General features: G+C 39.3%; 1 protein-coding gene across 3 annotated transcripts in view; it reads left to right on the top strand.

Annotated features, from left to right (window-relative positions):
* The window catches only part of POLA1 (DNA polymerase alpha 1, catalytic subunit), a 181,814-nt gene that overhangs the window by 95,534 nt on the left and 68,609 nt on the right, over positions 1-17,671 (top strand). For all 3 annotated transcript variants that reach the window (XM_033147226.1, XM_033147224.1, XM_033147225.1), the window contains one exon: positions 16,790-16,906. In XM_033147226.1, coding sequence (XP_033003117.1) covers positions 16,790-16,906 — 117 coding nt within the window. The remainder of the gene's footprint in view (positions 1-16,789; positions 16,907-17,671) is intronic.

Below are 17,671 nucleotides of genomic sequence, written 5' to 3'. Positions count from 1 at the left end.
TTAAAAAGTTAAATTTTGTATTGGGGGGGCTGGGACATTTTGCCACTAGAGGCAGAACACGAAGTGGCGGCGCCCACTTTCTGTCCCTGTGAGTTGGAGAGGCATGATGGTGCAGGGCGAGTGCTGGTGCAGCTGCTGGCGGTGAGGTTGCAGGAGGTATAGCCCCGAACCAACCTTTTGCTTGTCTTTCCACCTCTGAGAGTGACACCCTGAAGCAGCTTGCTTCAGGACTGCTTCATGGACCAGCCGGCTGTGCTTCCTGTTACAATGAACTACCGGTAGTCCTTTGTAATAGGAGAGGACAGACTCTTTTGCTCTGAAGGCTTCCAGCCTCAGGAAAAGAAATTTGGAGTCCTTCTCAGTTAATGGGGTTGAAATGAAATACAGAGGTATTATTTGTTCAAAGTTCTCAGGTCCAAGAGCTGGGAAGATCGACTGATTTTTAAGAGGTTACTTATGGATCTTCCTCTGAGGTACTCATGGACCCAACATTGTTAGTGAAGACTCAGGCAGCTTCAGTGGCTTTAACTTTTCCATTTGGATTACGGACAGGTGCTCTGTGTGGGACTGCCCTTGAAGGCAGAAACATCAACTGGTCCAAAACACAGCAGCCAGGTTACTGGCTGGGGTTCCATTTAGAAATCTTATAACCCCTGTTTTAAAATAGCTGCATTGGGTGCCAATTTGCTTTTTGGCCCAATTCCATATGATCCACCTCTTTATCCTTACCTTTGACATTTGGAATATGGTTTTAGAACTCTGCTTGTTCTTCTGATTATAACTTGCTTTAACTGTTTTTAATATTGTATTTTTATATTGTTGCAGCCTACTCCAAAGCCTTTTGTTGTAGGGTAGATAATAAATGAATAATGAATAATAATAATTTTATTATTTATACCCCACCCATCTGGCTGGGTTTCCCCCCCCCCCTAGCCCTTGGTTAGCGTTATGGCTGATGCCATTGGGGAATATATCCAGCAACAAAGTGCAGTGTGCAGATCCACTGGAGCAAGGTGGGAGGGAGGCAGGCAGTGCACAGTCCTCTGCTCAAGCCAGTCTCACTGCTTGACTGTTGGGCCAGCTGATCCCTGGGTCCAAGCTGAGCACAACTGAGATGAGAAATTATTTGCCTTTTCTGTACCACGGGCTTGAGTGATGTTCCAGGGTAAATGGTATGCATTGCATGTGTGCAAACGGTTCCACCAAGTTATAGGCTGAACAGCCACCTTGCATTGTCCCTTTGAAATAGTGTGCTGTATAATCATCAGTATATTGCAATTCATAAATATCAATATATCTTGGTACATGTATCTAGAAGCCTCCCTGGGCTCCCTTGGGAGGAAAGGCGAGACGTAAAGTTAGTAAATAAACAAATATCCTTATTTTCACAATTGCTGTATGAAATAGATCAGCTGATCAATAATCCAAGGCCCTCAAATGTGCTTCCTACATAAGCAGAGATGTTCAGCCCTAATTGTCTCTTCCTGGATCACATTAGCTGTTGTAAAACACTGTGTTAGTGTAAGAAAAATACATATCTAAATGTGGTACTTGGTATGTTTAGGGACTTGCCAAATCATGGCGCACACCAATATTAAGATGATGGTGATGATGATTGATAATAATAATTTATTAAACATGAATTGCATGTGGGCTGTGTTACTATTTTACATTCACTTGCATATACTGTAGTATTAATAGAGAAATGTTGGAATGCTGCAGATATTTCACCCAAAATGGTAATTACAGTGTAAGTAGAGACTTCCTATCAGATGTTTTGGTATTTAACTTGTAAGTTCATTTTAGCATGCACACTTACCTAACACTGCCAAGACGAGAAGCAGCTTTCTGAAATGCTAAATAGTTTATGCTTAATTGTCTGCAGTAGAACAGCTGCTAATACCAGGGGAAAAAATGCCGTCTCATCATTAGGCCTGTTGTGTCCAAAAAAAAAAAAGCAGACAAGACTGCTGTAGCTACCCTGTCTGCTTTGGCACTCGTATTCTCCCTCACTCAGTTTTCAATGTGTAATGAAGAGCTGGAGGACAATATTCTGTAATTAAGGATTCCATTAAGATGAAGAAAAGAGCAAATGGGGTTGGTTGTTCTCCTAGCAGAAGGGGGAAAAATTGTCTGGGGTGGGGGATAGTGGTAGTAGTGTAGTGAGGGGGAGAGGTGGGTGGAGAGACTAAGTCAGGGCTGTTTGTTGAATATACTGTTAAGGACTGTTACCATCCTAATTAATCAAGTTAGAAATTACAGCTGTAGTCGGTTTCCCCCCAATTCTTGTTATCAATTTTCTTCTCTTTTGAGACAAAGCAAATATAAATTTTGTGTTCATTTGTCATTCGTTCTTTGACTTCAGCATCTCTGAAAATAACAATGTAGCACAAAAGACCAGTATTTACCTAGTTGTAATGTGGGTTGCCATGGTGTTTTGCAAATTATTGCAATTATGTTCACCATGCGAGTCGCCCTTGGTAACTGGCGAAAAAACTGATAATCCTGTTTTGAACAAAAGGTCAAATTGCTGAATAGAAAGTCTTGATTAACTAAAAGATGTACAAAGTGGAATTATTTCCTACCATTCAGAAATAGTTCTTGATCGGGTTTGGGGGAGGGGGTGAGTAAGTACATCTGATTACTGAAGTACAAAGCATTGAAAGGATGTTGTCTTGAGCCTTTCATGTAGTCTTAATGGTGGCTTTTTTGTCAAATTTACCCATTTGCGGCATTGAAAGAGGCAGCTGCATTTAAGCTGGAGAGATGGTGCTTTTTCAAGAGTTTAGTGCATGGAAAGTTCTCAGCAGTATCTGCAGTTTACTATTAGTCTGTGGTCTATTAAAACTGATGTGCTGCATTTGAGCCCATTGCTCTCAGTGCTTGTGAAACCCTTTGACTGATGATCTAATAAAGTGCTCTTACTGGACAATCTCTGATCAGATACTTGAAAAAAAAATCACAAGTTTTTGGAGTGGATGGGGGTGGGTGAAAGAGGTTATAGTGAACATTTGTCCTTGTAAACCATATGAGGACAATATATTTCCCATTTAAAAAGCACTGGGCACTTTTTGAGGTTATATTTCTTGTGATTTTGTAAAAAAAAAAAAAAAAAAGTTTTACATTTTCTTCCCATTCGAACTCTGCATTTTTAGCAAAGCATAATAATTTTAAAGAGCAAGGGGAATATTGCTAGTCACCTGGAAGGTAATGGCTGAAACTTGGGAGAGGCTGTGTGAGAGCGGAATGGGAGCAAAATAACCCTTAGCAAGTTTGTGGGTTTACATTCTGTATCACCTAGCAACCCCTTGGCTCAGTCAGCTCACTTGTCTACCCTCAGTCTTGTTTACAGACTGTTCAAACTGTCCTCTGAAACCATGAAAGATATTCAGTTTCATTAGTACCATTCTGAAAGAGAAAATAATTAAACTTAAATGAACAAACAGTGCTTAGTAATGCTTTTAAATGCTTTTTTAAAAAAAACTGGTTTTGAGTTGCCCACTGCAGAGACCTTTCTTTCAATGCCACCAGAAGGTCTTTCTCATTTTATGAGAACACAGACTTGTGTAATGTCTTTAACTTTTAACTTTTTTTTTTTTAATGTTCAGCAAAGTGTTCTATAAGCAACATATGAAATGTGACATTAATATTGCTTTGGTACATTATTTCTTTTTCTTTTCTTTTTCTTTTGGAGCAACCATTAAAGTTATTTTTGGAATTCAGTAGCCACACATGAAACATGGTTTATGAAATTCCTTTAGCAAACGTGGAACTGCACCTGCCATGAAATTTTGATTTCTCTCTCCCCCCACCATTGTATTTTGTTAGATTCTCTTACATGTACAATACATAACTGGACTGTATGAGTTCTTTGTGTTTTGTTGACAGCTGACAGACAAAGCAAAATTATTCTTGAAGGAAGGTACTGTACTTAGTTGTGACCTATTATAGCCTGAGAACGCTGCTTTGAGTAGGATGAATAGAAGGGTATTTTGCAGAATAGACTTGAATATACTTCCAGAGATTTTATCTGTCCTTACAGAAATACATACATTCTCCATTGAGCTTTTTTTCAAATGTAATTTTCCATATATAGTCATTTTAAGTATATTTTCCCCAGTTGCTTGCATGGAGCCAAATTTAACTGCATTGGTATTGTCCTACAGTGGTAAAGTAAAATTGCTGGTAATTGTTCACTTTCTTTGTGCACAATGTGGCAGGCTATGAAGACTTGTATCCCATCCCTTTTAATGTACCTTAGATGCATCTTCTGGTGCTTAGACTCTGATTGCAAATTAAAGCAACAAGACTGAGATATTGGCCTTGATGTGAAGCAGAGCAGAACACGCTTGTTAATTTATTGCATAACATGCAATTGCAAAGGTTGGAATGCAAACACTTGTAGTGCTATTACATCTGTTTAAATGAGGACCACTGTTTGCATCTAACCTATCATAAGTGTTTAGAGTGCTCTATTATCCTTTCACCAGACTGATGGCAGAACCCGGTCTTTGCACAAATGAGAAGATCAATAAGTTTCAAATAACTTGTATGAAATGACATGTGACTGTACATTTAAAGAGATGTTTTAAAAAAATCAATTTTAATAACATTTAAAACTCATAGATTGACCTACAATATAGCTTGTGTTTCTGTCTTGTTCATAGCTTTGTTTAAAGTATTTGTACATTAACTTTTTTCTTTTGCATTGTTCCTTTTAGTAGTTTTCTGAGGTTTCACAGTTGTATAGATATAGCATATGTTGATGTTTCAAACATAACATTTGAAAAACTACCAGGTGCAAGGTTGATAAAACTTTTTCTGATCCATTTCAGGGCGCACAACCTGTACATTTAATAATAGTTCTCCTGTTTGGAGAATATTTTCCCCTCACTTAGGCAGCCAAAATTCATTCTGCTCCCTGCTGATCTTTTTCCATGGCCATTGGTAACTTTCTTATATTCCAAATTTTTCCTATTTGCTCAAACATTTCCTTGATGTTCAGTTGTGATTCTGCTCCTTCCATGTCTTTCAACATGAACCATACAACTACTTCTTGAGCCCCCCTGTGGCTCACTTACTGTTTTGTAGCAGAACAAAACTGAGAAATCTTAGGTGAAAAAAATGTGAATATCACATTTTAAAAAATCTGTTCATGCTAGATGATATCTATAGTGTGCCCATTGTGTTTAGGAATCTTCATAGAAAATAGGCAACATAAGTATTTAAACATTTTACCATGTGGTACATCAACTGTCAAAAGTGTGTATTAGTTAAAAAAAACAGCAACCAGGCATTGATATAATCGGAGGAGAACCACAAGTCACTTAGACCTTAGTTTGTTCTTGACGGTCTTTGGTGTAGTATGCAGGCTCTAGTTAAGACAGAGATGGAGGACTCAAAAGCCCTCTGGATGTTGTTGAACTCCCATCAACACCAAGCAGCATGAACAGTGGTCAGGGGTGATGTGAGGTGGAGTTCAACAACATCTCAACGGACACATGTTCCCCATATCTGCATTTGAAAATTGAAAGTCCCAGCTTTTACCATATAAGTTGTGTGTTTGTTGCTTTAATTACTGCAGAGATAAGTTTGAACATAGGATGCATAAATGTTGAAATGAAACAAAGGAAGCGCACAGGGAGCCCAAATGCAAGTTGATTTAATAGTAATGATTTCAAGGCAGTCTCCACTAATTCCATATTTGAAGTGGTAATTTGAGGGCTAATTTAAACATTACATCTCCCATGTAGAGGCTGCTGAACAGCACTTACCCACATCAGTGTGTTCCATGCAGTGGGCATAATTTATAATTTATAAAAACCTCTTACCCCTGCACCATCTACATTCCAGTACAGGCACCTCCAGGGAGTGAGTACTCATTCACAAACACTGCATATATATGGGCCAGTACACAGGATAAGAGATTTTTAAAGGTTGTGCCTACTGTCTGGAGAATAGGCACTTACATGCAGCTTCAACATGGAGAGTGTACCATTTTAAAATGACCCTTGGAATAAGAATATTTTAAGTAAGTTCAATATGTGCATCAATTATAGTTTGCAATATGCAAACTATAAATATGAACACATTAACTGAAAAACTCAAATATTTGTATTGTATTTCCAGTGCAATAATCAGTGTTAACATGCTGTATAGTTCTAGTCAATTTAATATTGTGTATACGAATTAAAAATGGTAAGCATAATGGATTCACACAATGTATGGCAAACATTTGTACGGAGTGGATTTACGGGCATACTTTTCTGTCATTGCTTTCATTTTTGTTTAAGGAGTGCATCAGTGGCAATATTAGGAAACAGAGGGAGGGAAACCTTGAGCAGTGTATAACTTAATTTTTTGGGATATTTGTGGAAAAGTGTCTTTTTTTAATCTTCCCCAGAAGACTCATCCAAGTAAAGACATCCCTGAAAGATAACATAGAAATACTTGCATTATTAGGAACCTAGTACACTAAGTATATTTATGTATAACAAGATAATGGTAGTCTTAAATGTATTACTTGTGTAGCATTTGTTTCACTGCACACTCAAAACATCTCCAGTCCCACAGTCCACACACATGGACACAAGTTTTAGCCCATGTCACCAGCAGCTTGCTTTTCTCTATGAATCAGAAATGACTTGTAAGAAAATGAATTTGCTTTTTCCAGGCATTTGTGTCTGAAAATCTGGCTATGTACTATAGAACTAATTGAGAACCAAAGAGCTTTTTATGAGGAGGCTATCCAGAAGCACAGGCTAGATTCATTTTGGGGAATGATGACCAACTATGTTTGTGGGTTGACTTTTGGCCTCATGCTTCCTTGGTTCCTCATCTTTCAAACATGTCAGTTTAACATGCACTCCAGTATTTTGTGAGGTAAACAGTTTTTGTGGAAGTCAAGGATGTGTTGGACAAAATAGTGAACCAACTGTCAGTATGCCAACTTAATACTAAAGATTGTGTTAGTAAGTATTCATTAAGTGTCATGAGGCTTCAGTTTTCATGGTAGCCCTCCCACAACACAAAGTATGTTACTCCCCCCCCCAAAAAAAACCCTCAGTTGTTCGTTGTTATATCTATCCTTTAAAACTACCACCTTAGTTCTTTTTCATTAGTAATATGAACCGGAATGTAGGACAAGCAGTGTGGAGATCTTTGAGCAACATGTACTAGCACTTTGCTCATTTATGTTAAACTATCATTTGACTATATCAGGGGTAGGCAAACTAAGGCCCGGGGGCCGGATCTGGCCCAATTGCCTTCTCAATCCGGCCCGCGGACAGCCGGGAATCAGCGTGTTTTTACATGAGTAGAATGTGTTCTTTTATTTAAAATGCATCTCTGAGTTATTTGTGGGGCCTGCCTGGTGTTTTTACATGAGTAGAATGTGTCCTTTTATTTAAAATGCATCTTTGGGTTATTTGTTGGGCATAGGAATTTGTACATCCCCCCCTCCAAAAAAAATTATAGTCCGGCCCACCACATGGTTTGAGGGATGGTGGACCGGCCCACGGCTGAAAAAGGTTGCTGACCCCTGGACTATATGTTTAATGTGATGTGTAAACATAGCCACTGACCACAGTAAAATTTTTGGACATTTTAAAAACATAAAACGTAAGACAACGAATAACATGTTTGCATAGCAGGTAAACGGTAAGCAGACAAATCACTTCAGGCAGTATGTTTTCAGCTTGCTCATTATTGAGTGGGAGAAGTTAGGATCCAGAGGGAATAATCTGATTGGTGCTTATAACTTCTACTCTGTGCTCTAACAAAACTGGGCACACTTTCCAGGGTAACAGTGTATTTTTTTCTTCCTAAAGTATTATATCATTTAACTTGAATGTTTTTTTGGGGGGAAAATATTTCTTGTACTGTACTTTTTCTTGGAGATCATGTATCAGTATAGATCTTGCTGTTGGGACATACAGCTTGATTGCTATTTTTCTTCATTTCCTCTTTTTAGTTCTGTCCTTATTGGTTTTATGCCAACATATATATTAGTTCTGTATAGTTCTCCAAAACTTTCCAGGTTTTTAGCCTGTTAGTTTCCTAATTAGTCAAGTTGCATCTATTTTTATCTACCTCCGAAACTGAAATGTTCAGTTCCTGAAGCAAGTAATATAGTACAAAATCTTTATCTTATGGAATGTGACTTTTCCATGTAAAAGTATGATTAGATAAATTGCTTGCTCTTGTCTGCTGTCATTGAAAATACTAGTGTGCACTCAGGTCTTTCTTACAGGCTTCCCATAGGCATCAGATTGGCCACTGTGAGAACAGGATGCTGTACTAAATGGGTCACAATACGATTCAAGCTGTTTCATCTCTAGTATAGGCTAGTGCTAGTGTAAGGAAGCACTTAGGCAGTTCTTGAGGGGAGGGTGAAGATGATATCTGACTTTTGTCCTGTACCATAAAGAGTTACATAATTATTTTGCCTCAGGCATGACTAAGAACAGGGTTTTCTATCCTTCCAATGTGTAGGATACCCCTTGTAGCTGAAGAAGCACAACATTTGCCTACTCTTATCTGCAATAGATTCAGAGGATGTTGCTTTACTCACTTATTTTATAAAAATATTTATATACCACTTTATCATAAAGATATATCACAGCAGTTTAAAGCCATTGAGAGATCAGTGAGAATCAACAGGATCATACTCCCACTGGCGAAGGTTTAAGGCAAGTGTATTTAAGAATAGTTTTGCTACCGTCTCTTCCAGGTGGCCTGGGACCATTCAAACTCAGAAAGAGTCATTGATTATTTCCATGCCCAACCAACCATCTTGTCTGTACTAGATTTTACCAGCCATAAAGGGTCAGGAACAGTGGTCACCTGCACCAGTTGATGTACCTTGTCCACATCCTCAAGCTGTTAACATAAATCCCAAGGAGACATCATGGAGAGGATGACTGGAACACAATGAGAGTTGGGAGAAGTTGTCAGGTGCTGACTCTGGGGAAGTATCCAGATAGGCTGCGTCCCAGCAGATGCAACTAACTTTATCTTCAAAATGCCTTGTAAACAAGTCAAAGTGGGCCACCAAGGGTCCAATAGACTTCCTTGGGCCTCAAATTATCTGGGAAAGCTCTCTTGGCCATTTTGAATTACTTTTTATTAAAGGGAGGAAAGGCTTAGGTTTCTGTCGCTCTTTTTGTGTTTATTCTACCAATGTTTCTGTAGAGCAGATGTGATCTGGTTGGAGCTTGGGGGTGAAGCCAACCAGTCAGAATTGAACAAGAAGCTTGAATCATAGAATTGTAGAGTTGGAAGGGACCCCGAGGGTCACCTACTCCAAGCCCCTGCAATGCAGGAATCTCAGCTAAATCATACCTGACAGGTGACCATCCAAACTCTGCGTAAAAACCTCCAGTGAAGGAGAGTCCACCACATTCTAAGGGATTCTGTTGTACTGTCAAGCAGCTCTTGTTCAGTCCCCAGTCTACACTTAATTTAGGCAACTGTGAGTACAGTATACTGCAGAGATATGTTCCAACATACACACTTATTGCAGTGTATATTTGTTATTTAGAACTTGAGTGGAAATTTTCATTAGTTTTAATACCAGCATGCTTGTTTAAACCTTATTTTCATGTTCTGCGAAGCACGTTCATTTCAAATTGAATTGCAAAGTTCTTTGGTTATGGTATAATCAAGGAAATAAATGATTGGCTTTGTGTGGTTTCCAAAGACAATGGATATTAATCAAACATGGGCTAAGAATAGTGCACTTCAGCACATTCATTTGAAACACACTGCATATGTTGAGTATGATAAAGTTTTATTTAAAGCAAATCAAGACCAGAAGCTTAATTATAAAATCAAAACAAGAAGCATAAAGATAGCACTGATCACACATTTATCTTCATGTTCAATTTCCATGCATAATAACACCAGTTATTGATATCATTATAAAAGAGATTAACTGATAGTAAGTACAAATAAGCGCAAATAAGTATTGAATGTAGAGGTGACAAAAAAGAAAAGACCACTTTAATGTTAATTATAATTGCTCGGAAGTCAGGACAAATTACATTATTTTCTACATGAATTGAAAGGATGCTTGATGTTGGAATCAAAGATATAGGTTGCTAACCTGCAAGTGACTTATCATGCCCTGTTTTAACAAACTACAGGAGTGTTGAAGTTATACCTTAAGTGCAAAACTAAGTTCCTTCAACATCCAACCATATTTATCAATTAGAAGGAAGCTGACAATTTAATTTATATTATAATGTTCCTAAAGTGAAAGGCAGAAAGCAAGACAAACTGTTTTCTAACATCAAGAAGTATTATAGGATTTGCATGTGGGAAGCTAGCATTATTAAATATATGACACTTCAGTTATCATTTAACCAATCATGAACAAATGTTTTCTGCCTCATAGAATTATGTATGATTTTGATTTTGTTTTTTGTGTTTTGTTGGTTTGAAATTGTAGGTGAACAAAGATTAAAAAACAGTACTTCCCAAGTTTTTTCAAGGTGCTTGCCAGCCTCTATTGACCATATTTCTGCAGGTAGTGAAACATTGTGATGTACACCAGTTCATACAGCTTGCCTTTAAAAAAGCAGAGAACCCTAACACAGTATTTTTTTCAGCCCAGCTCTAAGCATGTCTACTTGCAAGTTAGAAGGGTACAGTTAGGAAAGCAGAATCGTTCTTGCAGTTTGGAAGCAGAATCGTTCTTGCAGTTTGGTTTCCTCGCCACATTCTTCTTCTTCATCATCAAAATATGTGATTAAAATAAAAATGAATTCTTAGAGTTTGCATGGCACCCTCCTATTTCTAGCCCCCAAAGCTAAAGGATGCTCCCCAAAAGTGAAGTCTAAAGTATATGAAATTGCTGACTTAATGCTATGCAAATCCCAATTTTTCAAAAAGGCTTTGAACTTCAGGTCGTTGGAGAGGGTTCAACACTTTGGGTCATCCTAGAGCTCAACTGTAGTGATGCATTTAACTGTAGCATGCATGTGGGGGAGAGGGGTTGAATGCCACTTCTTCCTGCTTGTTTTAGGTAACTTTCTCTGAAATGCTTATGGGGCCTGAATGGCCAAGGATGAGACATTGTGCTTGTAGTGAGTAACTTAATGAAGGTGTCAATGCAGTGTGCAGCAGCTGTGATAAAAGCTAATTCCGTGCTATGGATCATTAGGAAAATAAAGCTGTTCCACCACTAACTTCAGCAGTAGCCATTTCTTCATCTGTACATGCTCTGCTTCAGGCTTGATATTCCAAATCCTAGTGACAACCACACCTTCCCATATGCACGTTCTGCTCCCTGATTCAACACCCCAAAACCTGACCATAGCAACATGCTCTCAGTTTTTCATGCCGCTTCTTTGCCTCAGCTGATGGTGGAAAGGGAGCAATACATCGTTTCACTTCCTGACTCACCTGCTGTACCACTTTCAGAAGCGAGAGCACCTTTGCTATCTTTGAATATGCAAATCATGGCTATGATCTCAAAGGAATTGGGAGAAGAGCCAGTGTGGTGTAGTGGTTAAGAGCGGTAGACTCGTTATCTGGGGAACCGGGTTCGTGTCTCCACTCCTCCACATGCAGCTGCTGGGTGACCTTGGGCTAGTCACACTTCTCTGAAGTCTCTCAGCCCCACTCACCTCACAGAGTGTTTGTTGTGGGGGAGGAAGGGAAAGGAGAATGTTAACCGCTTTGAGACTCCTTCGGGTAGTGAAAAGCGGGATATCAAATCCAAACTCTTCTTCTTCTTCTTCTTCTGTGGGTGTGTCAGTAAGAATGTGAATTTTTTTATTACAGTGGCTATTGGTCTTCAATTGTGAATATGCCTATAGTAAAATAGAATAACTGACTTTCTTAAAAGTTGGCCTGAAAGATGTGGATTCTTTGCTGTCACAGTAGCAGAACGTCAAGAATGTTATAAGTATGTGTGCATTCACCATGCACTGTAGTAGAGTCATACAGGTAAAGGTAAAGGTACCCCTGACTGTTAGGTCCAGTCGCGGACGACTCTGGGGTTGCGGCGCTCATCTTGCTCTGTAGGCCGAGGGAGCCGGCATTTTCCCGCAATTCAAGAAGCAAAATGAACCCCTGTGTTGCAGCTCAACCGAGAACCAACAAACAAGGCAACACGAGACCTACTGTTCCATCCATGCTACAAAGTTTTTCAAACTTTGCCATTTTGCTTTATTGTATTTGTTGCTATTGTATATCATTGGTATAATAGAGTTTTTTCTAGAACTGATATGTTGCTTTCGCTCTGAGTCTTGTGTTGCCTTGATTGTTGGTTCACGTTTGTCCGCAGACAGCTTCCGGGTCATGCAGCCAGCATGACTAAGCCGCTTCTGGCAAACCAGAGCACGGAAACGCCATTTACCTACCCACAGGAGCGGTACCTATTTATCTACTTGCACTTTGATGTGCTTTCGAACTGCTAGGTTGGCAGGAGCTGGGACCGAACAACGGGAGCTCACCCCATTGCAGGGATTCGAATTGCCAACCTTCCAATCGGCAAGGCCTAGGCTCAGTGGTTTAGACCACAGCGCCACCCGTGTGTATGTGTGTGTTAAGTCATAGCTTAAGCTTATTACATAAAAGAAAAAAATTGCATTGATTGATTGAATTTATATACCGCCCTATACCCGGAGGCGATTCACAGAATAATAAAATTCAGATAATACGGTGTGGTGCTCTAGATGTTCATACATGGCCCGAATTCTGCCCTACAGCTGCAATCTGGCATTAAACACTACTAGAGTTGATATAAACACACTTTTCAATAAACTTCACACTTGCTTGAATACTGTCAGGTAGGTATGGGCTTATGTTGTTTTCTACCATTCAGATAAAGAAAACAGTTATAACATCTCTTTAAGGACTTCATTGTTACTTTATTTAATATATTCCCTAAGGTTTAATACGGCTTTTTAAAGTATGGAAGGTGCATAGTTACTATGGTGATGCAATGCCATATGAAAATGAAGAGATATTGTTAGATCGTATTAGTGTTGGTTGTTGATCTGTCATCCTGAAGACAGTTGAAGAACTTTGTACATAAGCAATAATACTTATGCATTCCCTTTGATCCCATCTGTCTAGATCGAACAAAGTACTTGATGAAGTTCCAAGTAGGAAATTACTCTTTAAATAGGATAAGAGTTTAAAAACAACTATGATAAACATAGGTTTAAAAAAACCTCAAGAAAAGGAATATGGCTGTTGGGGATGGAAAATCCCCAGAAACACCCAAGGTAGATATGTAGTTTAATAGTGGGAATCTGAATTAAGTTGTTGGAAATTAGTATATTAACTTTAATTTATTGATATATTTTTCAAAAGTTTTTAATTCTACATCCACATAGCAATGTTCAAGAATGCTAATGCTTGAATTGGCAATGTCTTATAATTTCAAGAATCAAGATTATACTGAACACAAATAATAGCATACACTGAATTGTTGCTTTCAACAAATGATGCTTACTTTGACAAAACTAGGGCTGCAACTTTTAATTGATTGATTGATTGGCTGGCTATATTAATTGATTAAAGAAATTTGTAAACAACTAAAAAGATACCCCCTAATTAATCAGTTGGCAGATGTAAAAAGAAAATGTTAATACAGGAGCTTATAAATCTACGTATGCAAGGACTTTCTGGAGGTATGAAGACTTTCTGGAGGTATGCTTGTGCATCATCTGCAAATGAAAAACTATGCTGCTTGTTTTAAAACTTTTTTTTACGCACATGCAAATTTAATTGATAGATTAATTGACCAGCACTAATAACATTAATCAGGTAAAGGTGTTTAATTGGGTAACAGCTCTTAAGAAAATCCCCAAACTACTATTACTATTACTAATGTGCATTAATGAGTGACTAGTCCATGACTAGACAGCATCTTAAAAAGCAGAGACATCACCTTGCCGACAAAGGTCCGTATTGTTAAAGCTATGGTTTTCCCAGCAGTAATGTATGGAAGTGAGAGCTGGACCATAAAGAAGGCTGATCGCCGAAGAATTGATGCTTTTGAATTATGGTGCTGGAGGAGACTCTTGAGAGTCCCATGGACTGCAAAAAGATCAAACTTATCCATCCTTAAAGAAATCGGCCCTGAGTGCTCACTGGAAGGGCAGATCCTGAAGCTGAGGCTCCAGTACTTTGGCCACCTCATGAGAAGAGAAGACTCCCTAGAAAAGACCCTGATGTTGGGAAAGATGGAGGGCACAAGGAGAAGGGGACGACAGAGGATGAGGTGGTTGGACAGTGTTCTCGAAGCGACTGGCATGAGTTTGGCCAAACTGTGGGAGGCAGTGGAGGATAGGGGTGCCTGGTGTGCTCTGGTCCATGGGGTCACGAAGAGTCGGACACCACTGAACAACAACAACAACAAGTCCGTGAATATCGACAGACATCAATATAAAACAAAAACAATTAGCTGCTTCTGTGATCTAGTCTATGAAGCAGTGTTACTTAGATGTTTAAAACTACTTACCTGTATAGTTTCTAATAGCTCTAGTCCTCATGGATTGGATGATGTGCTTGAAAGTGTGTAAGCCTGCTGAGATCTTAAGCCAGTAAGGTGGCTCAACAGACTCCCAGAGTTTCTTGTATACGGTAGCTTAGCTGCTTCTTCCTACTCCTCCATGGTCAGAAAACCTGATATTGTACCAAACAGCGTTCCTTATTTTAGAAGACACATTTGCAATGGATTAATTCATATTAATAATGGCTATTAACATTGTTCGATTAGAGATTAGAAGAATATTCGTTTTAAAGCATGCATATGATCTCATCTGTTTTAAAGAAGAATTGGCAACAGGTATGAAAGGTATTATATAGTTTAAACTGGTCTACTCTGGATGGGTTTCTTTATTGCCGAAGGTCTAATCACCATGTTTGGGGCCAGAAATAAAAATATCTCACCCTACAAAGCCCTGAGTGAGGCCTGTTCAATGGCTTCAAGCAAACCCAAGATCAAGAATTATTGGATGATGGATGTACTTGAATATCACTATGTGGAAAATTCTTGGATCAAGAATCAGTGAATAGTTGCACATGTCTTCAGACGAGCTGAAAACATAAGTGAGCAATAGAGAGAATAATATGCCAAATATAGTTGGGGGCAAGAATACAGCCCTGTTTCATACCACTCTTTATAGGGAATGCATTCAAGGATGAGCCATCATATTGGACAGTGCCATGCATGTTCTTGTGGAAGGACACAAAAATCTTGTAGAGCTTAGGTGGACATCCTGTCTTATTGCGCAGTATGAACAATTGGCTGTTGATGTCAAAGGCCTTCATTGGGTCTATGAAAGTAATGTACAAAGGGCATCTCTACTCTTGGCATTTCTCCTGCGGCTGATGCAGTGAGAAAATCATGTTGACAGATGACCTTTGAGCTCTAAAGACTCATTGTGACTCAGTAGAGACCCTGTCAGTGAGTGACTAATCTGTTGAGAACTATATGGGCAAAGTTTTCCCCACAGTACACAGCAGGAATATTCCCTGGTAGTTACATTCATAGTGGTCACCTTTGTTCCCCTCTTGGCCTCACTGTTGTGGTCCAAAGGAAAGTAGATCAATATGCCTATCACCAGCTTGGCTGCAGGAGTTCCTAGAAGGAGGTGTACAAGGTGCCATCCTTAGGGTCTCCACTCTGGATTTACTCCTTAGCCGTTTCTTCTCCCAAATATATCCTGGAGGTTGGCAGAGGTTTAGGACCAGAGTTTTCCTTCTCCTACCTTCCCATGTTGACAAGCCCCATCTGCACCCCCCCTTCCCTCTATAGCACATGCAGAAACTGCCTTCTTGACCATTGAGCCCACTATTGGTCTTGTCGGCTCAATTCTCTGGAGACTGTCTTCACATGCAGGAGAAAGTCCCTAACTCACCGAGGCTCTGAGACCCATCAGTTACCCTCACCTGGTTTAGCCAGCCAGTTGGAGTAGTTTTCTGGGGTGTAACCGCTGTTGCATGCTGACAGCTTCTAGGAGCCACAGGTGAGAGCTGAGTGCAGGGTAGGGAACAAAGGTAGCCAAAGAACTCCAGAAGAAGCACAACATGCCCACCATTAGAAGTACTATCCCTTCCCTATCACCCCATGTGTAGGGTCCATGATTTTCATAGTGTGCTGATCTTGACAATGAAGATGCTGAATTAAAAAATGTTTTACCTTTGTTCAAATGCAATGCAGAAGTGAAATACATGGTTTTTTTTCCTAAATTGGTACCACCCTACTAAACTACTTAGTTTTAATTGGTTGGAATATGTCAGCTATACATGCATGGCTTTCATTAGATACATTCTGTTAGCTAGCCCGTGCAGTTGGTTTTCATTGGACACATTTCAGCTAAACTACGGTACATGTTTTGCTTTTATTGGCCACAGTTTATCATATGTGTACTTCTAAGGCTTTCATATGAGTATATGAGTTGTAGCTAAAACTTCGATTTGTAGAACAATATCCCTACCAATTTTAATTGGTCCACAGAGGAAATTATCCATACTGGTAATCAGACATGAGAAACAGGATAGAGACAGACGAAAAAACCATTGTAACTTTTATATGTGTGCATGTGGAGATACACATGTGCTCACATACTTTTGATTATATTTCGTAGTTCACATTCTTGTATCATCATCTGGTGTCATTGAACCCTCATGCCATTAAACTGTCTCTGACGCTCTTTACCAATAAAACTGCTGTATTCTACATTGACCACTCATCAAATAAGATAAAACAGTTTGGATTGGGGAAAAGTTTGAAAACAAATCTATTTTTACTGTTTTTTCTCTTTAGGGTTGGCTGAGATGCGAGGAGCCAACATGCCAATATCGTACCCGTCGACTTCCCCTTCGCTTCTCCCGGAATGGTCCTCTGTGTCCAGTCTGTAGAAAGGCTGTTGTTAAACGAGAGGTAAGAGTGAAAACTAATGAGAAAAATCCTGTTCTAGTTTTGAAGAGCCATAAAAACAGTACCAATAGGAAATCATTCTGCGATTATTCCTATCCCTTTCTTATGTGAAAATTCAGTGAAACACTAGAGCAGAGTAGCAGCGAAAAATGGAAATTGTCCACTTGGAACACATCTAATATGCCTTCCTTGTAAAGGAGGTTTGCACATTCCTTATGGTGTTTTAACTTAAACCGTATAGTGCTTCCTGCGGTGCTTAGACTCAAGAATATTTGCGATATGCTGTTGCTTATCCTGCAAGACCCACCTTAGCATGCTGCCTACACCTGGATTTGTCCATACAAATTGTACACACTGTGTAAGCTTTCTGTTTGACCAATTTATTCCAGTGACATTTACACCATTGAGCATGTTCAAAATTCTGACATTGTGACATCATCTTGGGAATTTATGCTGCTGCTGCTGCTGCTGCTAGGGTAAAATAAGGTCAGCTGACAGGGAGTTTGTGCCCACACTGCAGTCTTCTGTTTAGATAGTTTAAATCAGTGATGGCCAAACTTGGCCCTCCAGCTGTTTTGGGACCATAACTCCCATCATCCCTAGCTAACAGGACCAGTGGTCAGGGATGATGAGAATTGTAATCCCAAAACAGCTGGAGGGCTGAGTTGGAACATCGCTGGTTTAAATGGTTTACAAATGTGCACAAAAAAATGTAAGAGTGTTTATAAGTGACTGCATGGATGGTATCTTGAGCTTTTTTGTGTAAAT

The sequence above is a fragment of the Lacerta agilis genome, chromosome 4 (genome assembly GCF_009819535.1).
Source record: "Lacerta agilis isolate rLacAgi1 chromosome 4, rLacAgi1.pri, whole genome shotgun sequence".
Taxonomy (NCBI): domain Eukaryota; kingdom Metazoa; phylum Chordata; class Lepidosauria; order Squamata; family Lacertidae; genus Lacerta; species Lacerta agilis.
Note: the sequence above shows the minus strand (reverse complement) of the source record. Positions and strands in the feature narration are given on the sequence as shown.